We start from the raw sequence: 13,854 nt of genomic DNA, 5'->3' as shown, positions 1-13,854 counted from the left end.
ACACATCTCTCTGCCCGTGCTTTGTCCATATCACATGAGATCAGACTCTCAATCCGACTTTTCAAATTTCCAATATGTTCCACACCAATGTCAATGTTAACATTAGCGATCATGGATTGTATTGCCTTCCTTTCTATGCTTTCGGGATCATTTATTGCACAAACATATATTTGTGAAGTGGACAGCTTTTCTATGTTGCCTGCAATTTCGTGTTTCACCACATCATCAGCCAGAACATCCTCTGTCAATTGTTTTACTGTGCCACTATCTTTGGAAACCAGATTCAAGAAAGTCGTAACAACTGGAAAAACTTGTTTGAGTTGACGAGAGTAGGGAATAACTGAGTCGAGATAATTAGTTAGTGAAAACAGGAAAGATATTGATGATTTCATAAAATCGCCTTTGCTCCTGTATTCTGCAACCATAGACCACAAACATCCCATTAGTGCATCAACTTTTTCCGTGACACCCTCTCCGGAAGCCATTTCCCGCTCAAACTTTGAAGTATCCACACCATTTTCACGAAGAAATGCATTCAAGTCTTTCAAATGACTTTTCCAATTATTTATATTCATTGCAGATGTCGTTTCCATGTCGATTTTCTGTATGACTGATTCTGAAATTGACATTGACAATGTATATATATATAGTGTTAAAACATTGCTGTGACATCATTCCTTTATTCTTGCAGTCTAAAAATTTACCTGTGCCTGTCCGATATTAGTGAGCAGTCTGATATTAATCGTAATATCAGGCTGTCTCAGTACTGATATCCTTCAAAATCGGACTGCTACAGAATAAAAGAAAAATAATGCAATTATTTAACAATTGAAACAGTAAACTTTAATATGTTAAATATGTACGCAATGCATATTTTGAAACTGTGAATAATTATGCATGACAAAAGGAGAATGAAAACCTTTTCATTTAATCAGAATAACAGTCTTGACTGTAATTAGAAATTAATGTCAATGGTAACACACTTTTCTGCAGCTTTCACATGTACACTTCTCCCAGTCGAGTTCCCCTTGGAAGTGGACACAAAATCACAAAAAGAAGAAGACATAGCATCACACGACGTAGACACATCACAAGGGAATGTAGATGTAGAAGACGAAGGTTTCATATTCTTCGACTTCAGAATGCTGTCAACGGCTTTAAGTTGATCATCCGATGTTCTCTTATATCCACGAAGTGCCAGTGAACGATGGCCAGTTTTTTTCCGAGATTAACTGTTCTTCAATTCCTGCCGAATAGAGACGTGTGGCAGCCGTGGCACGGAGAGAATTGTTGGTAAAGTAGCCAGTAAATCCTGCATCTTTGCAAAGACTCGCAACAGTATTTTTAAGAGGATGAATTCCAACAGGAACATCATTAAACCATAATGCATCGGTCGGATATTTTTTTAGCCTTAAATAAAAGGCATCCGTTTTCCCACTTTCTGGACACAATGACACATATTTTTTGTACAAATTAACAACACATTACTCAGGATTTTCAAAATCTTCATACACTCGCACACACTTAGGATCCTGGGGCCCGTTTTACAAAAGAACTTACGACTAGTACTGAGACCAAAAACTTCAGATTATTGTACAAGTTTGCAAAATTAACAATTCTCTTAAAAATTATCAGTGTAAAAATGTCTTATCACATTTCTTTTAAAAAGAATAAAATAATTTTCGATATAATGTTTATTAAAAAGTTATATGAAGAAAGGTTTTGGTCTTAAGTCGTAAGTCCTTTTGTAAAACGGGCCCCAGCTACCTTGAGTTTAACCCCACGGAATTGGTCTTGACACGTCCTCTGTGTACAATAAATAACGGGCGCCGTCGCTGTCCTTCACTTCTAGCTGTGACCTGGTCCCTCTTCGCAAGTTTCGATGTTTCTGCCCGTAATGCAAAATTTAATCCGAAAGAAAAAACTAATGTGTCCAACAATTTGGCTGGCGTATCGGAGCCAAGTAAACCTTTCTCCCATAACATATTCTCTTGGTCGACACTAATGATTTCGGCTTTTCTGCGGGAACTCCCTAAGCCTGTTTTAGCCACTTCCTTCATCCGTGCATCAAGGACTTGTCTCATATTACGGAATTCATTATCATCGAGAAAACTGACAAATTTGCCATTTTGACGTAGAAAGTGTTGAATTGATGTTATAATCTCATAGAGAGTGTTTGGGCGGTAATGTTTCCCTGTTTTGTTTCTAACTTCCGTGATGAAGCCTCATAGGAATTGATTTAGGGTCATATTGTCCATAGACAAAATAGGTTCCTCAATATTTCTTGTTTTCGCCCATTCTCTCGGTATTCTGAGGAACGGCACTTTTGATAAGATTGTTCATGTCAGTCTCTGAAAGCGGGTCTGCAAACCGAGAATTGCCCTGCATAGTTGCATCGTCGATATTTTTGATGGGTTTTCAAAGTTTAAATCAAAGTTCACAGCAGTACTAGTATTTTCCTTCTCCATCCCTAGAATATCACTTATGAGATTATCGGTATCATAATCTGATCCATTGCTTTCAGGTTTTAATTTGTTTTGAGTAAAGAATATTTCGTCCCCACTCTCCATTTTAAACAGCTCTGTTCACTCCAACTATCCAATACAAAATAGCTGATTCCTAACACTCTCAGTCAGAGAATTAGTGAGTAGTTTTCATTCAAGTCTAAATTCTATTGTTATAATATCAGACTGTCTCAGGTAAATCAACAAATGAAAATAAAGGGTCTAGTATCAGTGAGTAGTTTTCATTCTGGAATGATTCAATGGCCATAAATACTTTTGTTTTAATATCAGACTGTCTCAGGTAAATGAAAAGAAATGTAAAGAGCAATGTTTTAAGTACGATATATGCCTCATACAATTCTGTATGAAAAAATATCAGACAGTTTTCGGCCCTAACGGGCCTCAAACTGTCTGATATTTTTCATACAGAACTGTATTCGGCATATATCCAGTAGGTATATATTTTCGAAAACATTCATTTTGAAAATAAGCATTTTGACGGAAGTATACAAAGAATACGGTAGGTAATTAATGAAAACTGCATTTGAAATGCACTGTCCTTAGAAAAGTACAATGTTAGATACTATTTTCAAAAATTAAATAGATGATTTATAAAAAAATGATTTACATTATTTGTTTCTATACATGATAGTAAATGTGTTTTCATTTTCTGAAAAAAAAGTAATGCATAAAACTAAAAACTAATAACTTACATTCTGTGTTTTCTCCTTGTAGCCTTATAAGCTGTCGATTTCTGATGAAATGTTTCAAACTACCTGGTAATTGTGATACACATGTATAAAACATAAAACTAATTGTAATATATAAACCTTCACGAATAACCCTGGAAAATGGGGAATATTTCAGTTATCTTGTAGATCACGTCTTTTTGGTTGTAACTGACAATACATGAATGAAGTTACAATTAAGGAGTCTTCAATAGATTTAAAGAGACACATCAAAAGGAATAATTAGCATTGTATAAATTGCAATATGACAGTCAAAATAAGACTCAACGCGATATATTGTACTTGCAATCAAGACCTTAAAACGATCATCACTTGCTAAATTCTGACTTCAAACGAGAATTAAGTTTGAAAACCACATAAAATTTATAAAATTTAAAATCTTCTATTGAAAAAATTGATCAAACTCAAAGCATTTTCCTGAATACATAATGGAAGCTATTGAGATTATTGGCGAATTTATTTACTTGGGAATGCTTTTGAATTATAATGGAAAATTTAATGTTACACAGAAGCAACTATGTACACAAGGAAGAAAGGCTATGTTCTCTTTAGAAGCTAAAGCAAGTAAAATGTATTTGAATACAGAGACATTGTTGTCTAGTGTTTTAAACTATGGATGTGAACTGTGGGGTTTTCATAATGCAAAAGATATAGAAAGTGTGCATTTGCAATATTTAAAATATGCTCTAGGTGTAAGTAAAATACAAACTCTGTAATGAATTATTATGAAACTGGGAGATTCCCATTGAAGGTAGTTTTAAGCATTTGATCAACGAAGTTGCCATTATTATTTTTTGTTTCAAACAATGGATTTAGAGCATTTTTATCTACATACTACATAGTACATATATTATTCTGGGTATTGCATGCTCAGTCTTTTTTCTTATAGCAGCGGTACTATTCCAGAGACTTTTCTTCCTGTTAATTTTATCTTTCGTTTTACACATGTTAAAGTCGATATACTAGTTTATACAAGTTTTCTGAATAATATTACCCAAGTGTGAAGAGTTATCGTTCTATGAACAAATATGCATGATACAAAAAAAATAAAAATATGGCAGTTTTCTATAATTTTTAAAAAGTTTTATCATACAATTAAATACATTGACCAAAATTAAATTTTTAAAGATATAAATCAGCAATTTTAATTATTCTGAATTTCTTTTTTCTCAAAGAATATTATTAAAAATTTATTTTTATTCCTTTTACGAAAAGTTTCATATATATACTTCTCAGCACGCTATACAAGTGTAATAGAGGTTGTTCTACAGGAATTTGATAGAGCAATTGCTCTCATAGCAGAAGCAATTGCATCTACTGTCCTATGAACGCAATTGATGACCACATGTTCATAGTGGGAGAGAGCAGTGGATATGCAAATATATGGAGATAACGAACAGTAATCCAGATCAAAAGCCCATAAAACAATACAAAATAGGAACAAAGCAAACACGGACCTCCAAAACATCAGAGGTGGGATCAAGTGACATGGAGGAGTAAGCATCCCCTGCCGACTGGTCAAATCCGCTGTGTGCTCCTTGTATTGAACGGGAAATGATGGAAAACTTTGTCGTCACTTCAATGTATACCGGTAAATAATAAACTAAAAAAATTCGTATGAAAAAAACGTCAGTCAGCATTTGACTTAATGATAAATTGTATTAGCTAACAAGGTCATTGTATCGACCATAGAACTTACAAAATGATGACTTTAAACGAGACTGATGATATTCTTGTATGATCAACTTGTGTGTCAATAATTTACCTCGTTTTAGAAATTTTTCATACAGTATATTGCTTCATATAAGTAAGGGAAGTTGATGATAGAAAAGTTAAATTCATCACGAATATCATAGAGCTTGGTTGTTAGATTGCCATTAACATCTTTTTCAAGTAAAATATCCAAATATGAAACTGATGTGCCAGACTCTGTAGTATCTTTTATCTCCAGCTCACCAGGATATATCTTGTCGACATGAGAATGGAAAATACGTTGTCGATATATCTAAATGTTGAAGGCCACAGCAAGTGTTATCTTCATTTCATGCATAATATTTTGCACAAATCCTGCTTCATATGAATACTAGTACAAAAATAGCTCTGCTAATAACGGAGCGCAATTGGGGATTCCAATAGATTGTTGGAAGACCTGGTCTCCAAAAACCACATAGATATTGTCAATCATAAACCCAAGCATCTTTTTGATGTCGGCTTCAGAGTAATTGCGTGTACAATCAGAATATTTTTAACAAAATAATTTTGCAAATGACCAATGACAAAATAAGTAAATTTACAAATTCCATTTTTATTTAAGAAGCAGCTGGTTTGAACGTATTTTATTGTATTTTAAAATAATATACAAATGGTTTGAACACAAGTTCTAACAACTTAAGAGGTCCTCACCATAAAATGTTACAACTGCCAATGTCTATACATGGAAGAAAATGGAAAGAAAAATATTGATATACAAACATGTTTGTTTAGAAAACACATTCGTTACACATAATAAATATATATTTACATTCAGTGTAATTTTCCTTAAGAAATCCATTAGAAATCCACGACGTTCAAATTTCTATAACACACGCGAAATCTTGTCACCCCGCGTTAGAATACACAGCAGGAACTTTAAGCATTTTCAATACTCTAGAGACACCAAAATGTAAAATGTTTTATTTCATTTTAATGAAAAACTATAACGTAAAAATTAACGTAATGTGCGTCAAGAATTAATTTATTTCTTTTATCCTCGCAATGTTTGTTTGCGTTATTTAACTTTGGTACGTCATTTAACGTCATTTGACGTCACAAATGGCTCTTACATCTGTTAACTACGGCAGTTTTGAAGGGTGCTAAACTCACATCTAAGATTAACAAAATAAGCAATTATGAAGAACGAAAATTACAGAATGTAAATATAAGCATTGAATTCATATTTTTGGATGTCTTCGGTCCTATAACACACCTGACCGTGCCTACAAATTGAATACCGCGCGGCCATGTGTGTTATAGGACCGAAGACATCCAAAAATATGAATTCAATGCTTAAAAACTATTTGAGTTTAAGTTTAGGCTGTAATAATTGATTAAATCTACCAGAATCTCTTAAAATTTTTTGAACTGATTGAAAATATATTTACTGATTTCTACATTTTGTGACTCATCTCACCATAGGAGTAAGTGGCAATCAATAATATTCGTTTGTTTTGAACATATTTTATTGATAACATACCATAGGGATTGGACACAAGTTCCAAAAACTTAGATAGTCCTCTCCCATACATAAAATATCAAAAGCCATACAATATTTACAAAGATTTACAATTTTACAATAATATACATGAACATAACAAAAATAATTGCTACATGTATTATTGCCAAAAATACTTATCAATATTCTGCTGAAAAAAATGACGACATTAACCATAATAACATAGTTCCAAAAGAGGTAGTAAATACAAAATTTAAAAAATTATTAATTGAAAGGACCAGTATCCTGATTTTTTAACAATACTAAATATTCTTTCATTTTCTTGCAAGAATGATTCATCTCCCAAAGTAGTGTACGTACATTTAACATTTTTACATTTTTAACAACAAGTAAAGATCTACTTCATCATTAAACGTCTAGCTTCTAGATATTTTCTACACAAAAAGAAAAAAAATGATGAATATCTTCCTTATATTCACAAGAACAGTTTGGATTTGTTGTAATGTTGCATCTATATATGTCATAGTTTAAAATACAGTACTGCCTTAATTTTGTTTGTAAAATGTTAAGATACTTTTTTCTTTATGATAGATACCTTGGAGTCTTGTCTTTCTTATTCAGTTTTCCTTTGAAAATTCCTATTGAGATTATATCCCTTATTTCGTTACTCAGTGCATTCCGTTTTCGAGTAGTCAGGGATAAATGACTTATTGAATAATTCAAGCCTAAATTTTGGCAAGAAATAATTACTTGAATTACGAGTATTATAATTTGAAACAGTGTTTCTAACTACTGGAACAATATTTTTTAGATAATCGGGAGATAGGTTATTATGGATTTTAAACATTGTTAAAAGTTTAGCTTTATCCCTTCTTATTATGAGAGGTTCCCAACCTGTTTCAACATACTATAGAAGTACTTTTTTCCGTTTGGTATTATTTTACGCTATGTACGCGGTCACGAATTTTCCGCGGAAATTTGTCCAAGCGTATTTAATATTAATGTAAGGCATACAGGAACAGTTTAAGAAATCCGCGTAATTTTCTACCCGCGGATTAAACAGAAATTGTGATTCCGCGGAATTATGACCCCGCGGAAAAAAGTACGTCTACAGTATAACGAATTTCTTGATGCTAATACTGACAGACCTGTCACGATTCATGCAGTGGTCAGTGGAACTTTTTCAAGTTTTTCAATATCGGCAAGTGTACAGCCTGATCACACTTCCGATGCATACTCAAGTTGTTGAGTTTGTGAAGAATGAGTTAACAGTATCTGTGTCTTGCAAAACTGGGAGAAGAAATAAATTAAACAGGAATTGGAGGAGAGGATATATAAGGGGAATCTTAGTAAATTTGCACGTACATTTCAATAACATTTGTAAATATAAATATTGAAAAATTGCTATTCCATTAAATTCTTTTAATTTTATTGTAGCTGTGTGAAATAGAGGTTTCTATGGAAATCAACAATTTTCATCCTGAAGAAAGAAGACTAGTTTTGAAATAACATTATTTATATTGAAACAATGTTTCTCTAAACAAGAATGTTTGTTTTAGATACAAAGAGTGGTGGAAATTACAAAACTGACATGCTAAAACCCAAAGAAGTCGTCTCTCTCCTACTGGATGATGAAGAAATCGAGAAAAAAATTCAAGTGTTCTTTTAAATATTCTTATATGTATTTAATTTTGAGGTATTTAAGAATGAAGAAAGGTCTCTTTCTTGTGTGTTGTATTTACTTACTGTAAACAGTAAAGCAGGGACGACAAGATGGGGAAGGAGGAAAGGATAAAGAAAGGAAGAGGAAGAGAGAGTACAAGGTAAGTCAGAAAAAATAGGAAACCTTGAGAGATACCTCTACATAGAGAGGTTCAAAATAGGAGGTATAGACATACCATTAAACTAATCTCCAATGACATTAATCAATCCTTGATCCTTTGTTTATATTCTCCTGTTTCTCTGTCAGAAAAGAGAGGGAAAGAAAGCCAAGGGAGATGATGTCAACGTGACGTACCAAGCCGACAGCGAGTCTGTATACAGCATGGACTCGGTCCCCGCCAGCCCTCTAAGTGTTGTAAGTACTGTATATAGAGTTGATTAGTGATGTAAAGTATTGTACATTGATGTTTAAATATTTTAGATGTCTAGGAAGTGATGTACAGTATATTACAGTGATGTTTTATGATTTCAGATGTCTGTTGGGAGTGAAGCCACTAATCAGACTGGTATAGATGACAGCAGTAATGACACTCTGGTTATTGTGGACGACTCCCACTCGGGCTTCCCACCAGGTCTGTGTCAGGAAATAGGAATGCCATAAACAGAATCTTAAAACTAGATACACAATTATAATAACTCCTGCTTAATGCTTATTGATATATAAAAAATATGAATAACTCTAATGTGTTATCCTCAGTCAACTATTAAAAAGTTTGTCATACCTTGGAAAAAGAATGTAATACACTTTTGGTAAATTCTTTTTGTAATTATCCTGAATCTATAAATGTTTGTTTTATGAGCTGAAATGGAAACTATTGGTGTTTTATAGTAATCCCCACGGGTAAGAGAGGTTCAGGAAAGAGGGGACGACCTAATAAAATATCTGAGTGCAGCAGAACTTGCAGGCGCCCAGGCAGGAATGACTGCGGCTTACGCCGCCTATGGATATAGCATAGCAGGTAGTTTATTTATCTATATAAGGAATGACAGCAGCCTATTAATATAACATAGCAGGTAATTTAAATAAGGAATGACAACGGCCTACACTGCCTATGGATATGACATAGCAGGTAATTATACCCCCGCAAACGAAGTTTAGGGGGGTATATTGGAATCACCATGTCCGTCTGTCCGTCCGTCTGTAGACAAGATTTTGTCCGGACCGTTTCTCAGAAACTATTGGATAGATTTTTCTGAAAATTTATACACTTAATATTCACCATATGAAGGTGTGCGCCTGGTATTTTCACCATTATTGGATGATTTTTCTGCATTTTACAGGCGTTTTTAGCTCACCTGAGCTGAAAGCTCAAGTGAGCTTTTCTGATCACCCGTTGTCCGTCGTCCGTCCGTCCGTCCGTCTGTCTGTCTGTCTGTCCGTCCGTCCGTCTGTAAACTTTTCACATTTTCAACTTCTTCTCAAGAACCACTGGGCCAATTTTAACCAAACTTGGTACAAAGCATCCTTGGGTAATGGGGAATTTAAATTCTTAAAATCAAGGGCCAAGTCCCTTTCCAAGGGGAGATAATAAAAAAAATACAAAAATAGGTTGGGGTCATTACAAAATCTTCTTCTCAATAACCACTGGGCCAGAAAAGCTGAAACTTATGTGGAAGCATCCTGGGGTAGTGTAGATTCTAAATTGTTAAAATCATGACCCCCGGGGGTAGGGCGGGGCCACAATAGGAAATCCAAGTTTTACATAGAAATATATAGGAAAAAACTTTAAAAATCTTCTTCTCAAGAACCATTCGGCAAGAAAAGCTGAAACTTATGTGGAAGCATTCTGGGGTAGTGTAGATTCTTAATTGTAAAAATCATGACCCCCGGGGGTAGGGCGGGGCCACAATAGGGAAACTAAGTTTTACATAGAAATATATAGGAAAAACTTTAAAAATCTTCTTCTCAAGAACCATTCGGGAAGAAAAGCTGAAACTTATGTGGGAGCATTCTGGGGTAGTTTAGATTCTAAATTGTAAAAATCATGACCCCAGGGGGTAGGGCGGGGCCACAATAGGGAAACCAAGTTTTACATAGAAATATATAGGTAAAACTTTAAAAATCTTTTTCTCAAGATCCATTTGGTCAGAAAAGCTGAAACTTATGTGGAAGCATCCTGGGGTAGTGTAGATTCTAAATTGTTAAAATCATGACCCCGGGGGTAGGGCGGGGCCACAATATGGAATTCAAGTTTTACATAGAAATATATAGGAAAAAACCTCTAAAAATCTTCTACTCAAGAACCATTTGGCCAGAAAAGCTGAAACTTATGTGGAAGCATTCTGGGGTAGTGTAGATTCTTAATTGTAAAAATCATGACCCCAGGGGGTAGGGCGGGGCCACAATAGGGAAACTTAAGTTTTACATAGAAATATATAGGAAAAAACTTTAGTGTAGATTCTAAATTGTCCAAATCATAACCCCTGGGGATAGGGCTTGGTCACAATTGGTATTAGGAAGGGGGAAAATCTGTTAAAGAACAGCATGGCCAAAGTTTCTCAGGTGAGCGATGTGGCCCATGGGCCTCTTGTTTCTTTTTTCTTTTGTGATTTTGTTTGGCTCATAACTAGAAAACTATAAGACTTACAATCATCAAACTTGGACAATTTATGCATCTTGGGTAGAAGGTGTGTCATGACCTATTTCAAAGTCACTGTGACCTTTAATTTAAGTGATTTTTTAAAAAAAAGTAAGTCTTTAAAATTTTAAATTTCATAATCCTAAAAAATGTAAAAATATAGTTCTATCCTTATTAAAAAATGCTAAATGAAGTAAAAACTTATTTTTTCATCATATACCTTACAGAAAATTCAGTAACAAATGTTAATGTTTTTAGAGGAATTCAGTTTGTCCCATGGGCATAATTATCAAGCACTGGTCAAGGAGAATTTTGATAGCAGAAATGTGCATGTCAAATTAGAGAGAAATTAATGAGTTCATTGTCAGGAGCATCTCTAGATCTGGTCATGCAGTGTTATCTTAATTTATCTCTTGGGAGTTGGACAAAAAGAAATGGCCTCATAGTTCTTGATGGCTATAGTCCAGAAAAATATCTTTCAATTGGTGTAATGTAATTAAAACAAATTGATGTTTTAGTGTATGATTAAAACTAAATTAGTATTGTATAATATAATTAAAATTAATTATACGTGTGCTCATTGAAAAAAAAATTCATTTCAATTTCTATATATTTGCAACAAATTGCAGTCATGTCTCACTTAGAATTTTATAGTCTAAAGAATAATTAATTTTTGATTTTTTTTATTAGACTGTAGCATTTCCATTATATCGTAAAATATGCAATAAACAATTTAAAGCTGCAGATGGATATTTGTTAAGCTCTAACACAGCCAGTTTAGAATTATTTGATGTATTATTTGGTTTAATTAATCCCTACATTGTAAGTCTCTTAGAGATGTATGCACAATATTTTAAACATGATAAGAAATGGAAATTAGATCATTGAAATCTGTGTCAATCTGTTTATCAAGGTTACTTGATTTTCTTGCACCCTAACCAATTTATGATTATTGAACAAATTTGACAGGCGTATCATGCTTTGGCGGGGCACTTTATTAGACAATAGTGAACACCTCTTACTAGATCCATAAAATATTTCTGAATTGGCACCTATTCCGAAAAACCCAGCGGGGGTATTTGTCCCTATTGGACAGTTCTAGTTTATATTTCAGAGAAGATGGAATATTTTAGGATATCGTTATAAGATGTAGGCATTATTTACAAGCTTTTCATTCTTACATCTTTGAAGATGTTCCTAGAATGATTGTTCTTTTTTTATGATTTTGTATCTTGTTTGACTTCAGGTACCTCGCCTGCTGCTAAGAAGTCAACATCGAGAGAATCACCGAAATCCGAATCCCCCAGTCAACAGAAACCTTGAGAACTGTCGTTATTAGTGACATTACTGACATTGTGGATCAACTTATTTAACAACACCCTGTGTACTACAGACAATGAGGAAATAGCTGGCTTTATTTCCAATTGTACACGTCTGTGCTACTTGTTGCAAATAAATCTGACGATATTACTTTATACGAGGACCGTTCAAAAATTACGCGGACTTGTTGCACAGAAGAAATATTTGACGACATAATCGGGCAAAATTTCACAGATAATATAAAAAAAAATCTTTACTTATATGGTCTTCAAAATTTCATATCAAAATGTTGTAAATTGGTATCAATTTTGAATGGTTTCTCAGTACATACCATTAAGTCACGGCGCAGCAAAATCTTCGACGTCACAAGCATTATAAAAAATATGTGATTGAGCTTTCATTTTCTCAACATTTTCCCTTGAGTAACTGTATAGTTTGAGTTACCGTATCTACTCCACATCAAAACATCATTTCTTGTCAAGCTTAAAATCTATTAAACAAGTAAAGAATATTCTTTTTTCTGTTTTAAAACCAAGAGCTACCTATGAGATATAGTGTGATATTGGTGACTCTCAATCACGTTCTTTACAGTCCGGATAAAGTTAACTTTTCCTCTATAATCTTCTTCCAGTCCTCCCGTATAGCCTTTTTACAGAGGTCTAACTGTCTAAAATTTCAATTTGCTATTTGTCGGCGATTGTCACGAGTAGCCTAGTTTACTACATGTTTTATTTTGCATATTTTGGATCTGTGTTGCCGATATCTCGAGCATTACACATATTTTAACAAAAATGTGGTGCGCCGTCAATTCAGGAGATGTCATTTTCACAGTCGTTTTCACGGGAATCGCATCAAAGAAAAATCACTATATTTCTGTTAGTACTTCAAATATTATGTCCGAAATCTAAATGCATAATAATAGAACAATTTAAAGGTACATTTGAGAAAATTGTTGAAAAGTATCGCGAATTTTAGAAAATCAATGAGTTAAATTTTTGAACCCGCATGCTTTTGCTTCAATTTTTTTGTCGTGCGCCATACCTCTCCATCATCAATATCAACATACCGATAATTTTAGTAGAATTTTTTTAAAATACAGAAATTTTGCCCAAAATTTATTGGAATCTTTAAGATACATATTTCTGTGAAATTTTATAACTATATGACGTCTGTAAGAGTAAATAATAGCACAGTCCGCGTAATTTTTGAACGGCCCTCGTATATTCTGAAAATCATGGAATAATTTAGTACATGCAGATTTGAACTGTTACATTGAGAGAGAATGAGTGAAAAGGAGTGACACAAATGAAATTCCAATGACAACCTTGTTAGTACATAATCATATAACAAGTCAAAGAATTGTTTCAGTTTTGTGTACTTGTATTTCATGTGAGAGAGGTATGCTGTTACGTTAGTTAGATGTACCGGTAGTTATATTTTAATTTGTTTGTAAGGCTCATTTAATACTTGAAATGTATTTTAGAGGAACTGGGATTCTAAAGTATTGATTCAACTTATACACATAGTTCCCTTTCTGAGGGGGAAATTCTACAAACTCTTTTGTTTGATTTGTATATTTTTAATATTCCCAACAACCAAACTGAATTTAAATTACCATATTTATTTTGGATTCTGAAACTTCCTAAAAGTCCTTACAAACACTGCAACATAGTGGGTTCCAGTTAATGATCAACCAAGCTTCTTGATTACTCATCACTAAAATATTTACAGCAGTGAAGGAGAAACTTAAAGAATATTGCGCAACAATA

The 13,854-nt window shown here is 33.6% G+C and overlaps 1 protein-coding gene across 1 annotated transcript; it reads right to left on the bottom strand.

Annotated features, from left to right (window-relative positions):
- Window positions 1–34: 34 nt before the first annotated feature.
- LOC134271467 (uncharacterized) lies at window positions 35–1,044 on the bottom strand (the record flags this gene model as incomplete). The annotated part of the gene is made up of 2 exons (XM_062753658.1): window positions 984–1,044; window positions 35–616 (listed from the first exon to the last, which is right to left on the bottom strand). A coding segment is annotated over exon 2 (559 nt), but the record flags the coding sequence as incomplete, so codon positions are not given.
- Between the last annotated feature and the right edge of the window lie 12,810 nt (window positions 1,045–13,854).

Source organism: Saccostrea cucullata, unplaced genomic scaffold (assembly GCF_032062105.1).
Source record: "Saccostrea cucullata isolate Sc308-1 unplaced genomic scaffold, CSIRO_AGI_Scuc_v1 ctg8707, whole genome shotgun sequence".
Taxonomy (NCBI): Eukaryota; Metazoa; Mollusca; class Bivalvia; order Ostreida; family Ostreidae; genus Saccostrea; species Saccostrea cuccullata.
Note: the sequence above shows the minus strand (reverse complement) of the source record. Positions and strands in the feature narration are given on the sequence as shown.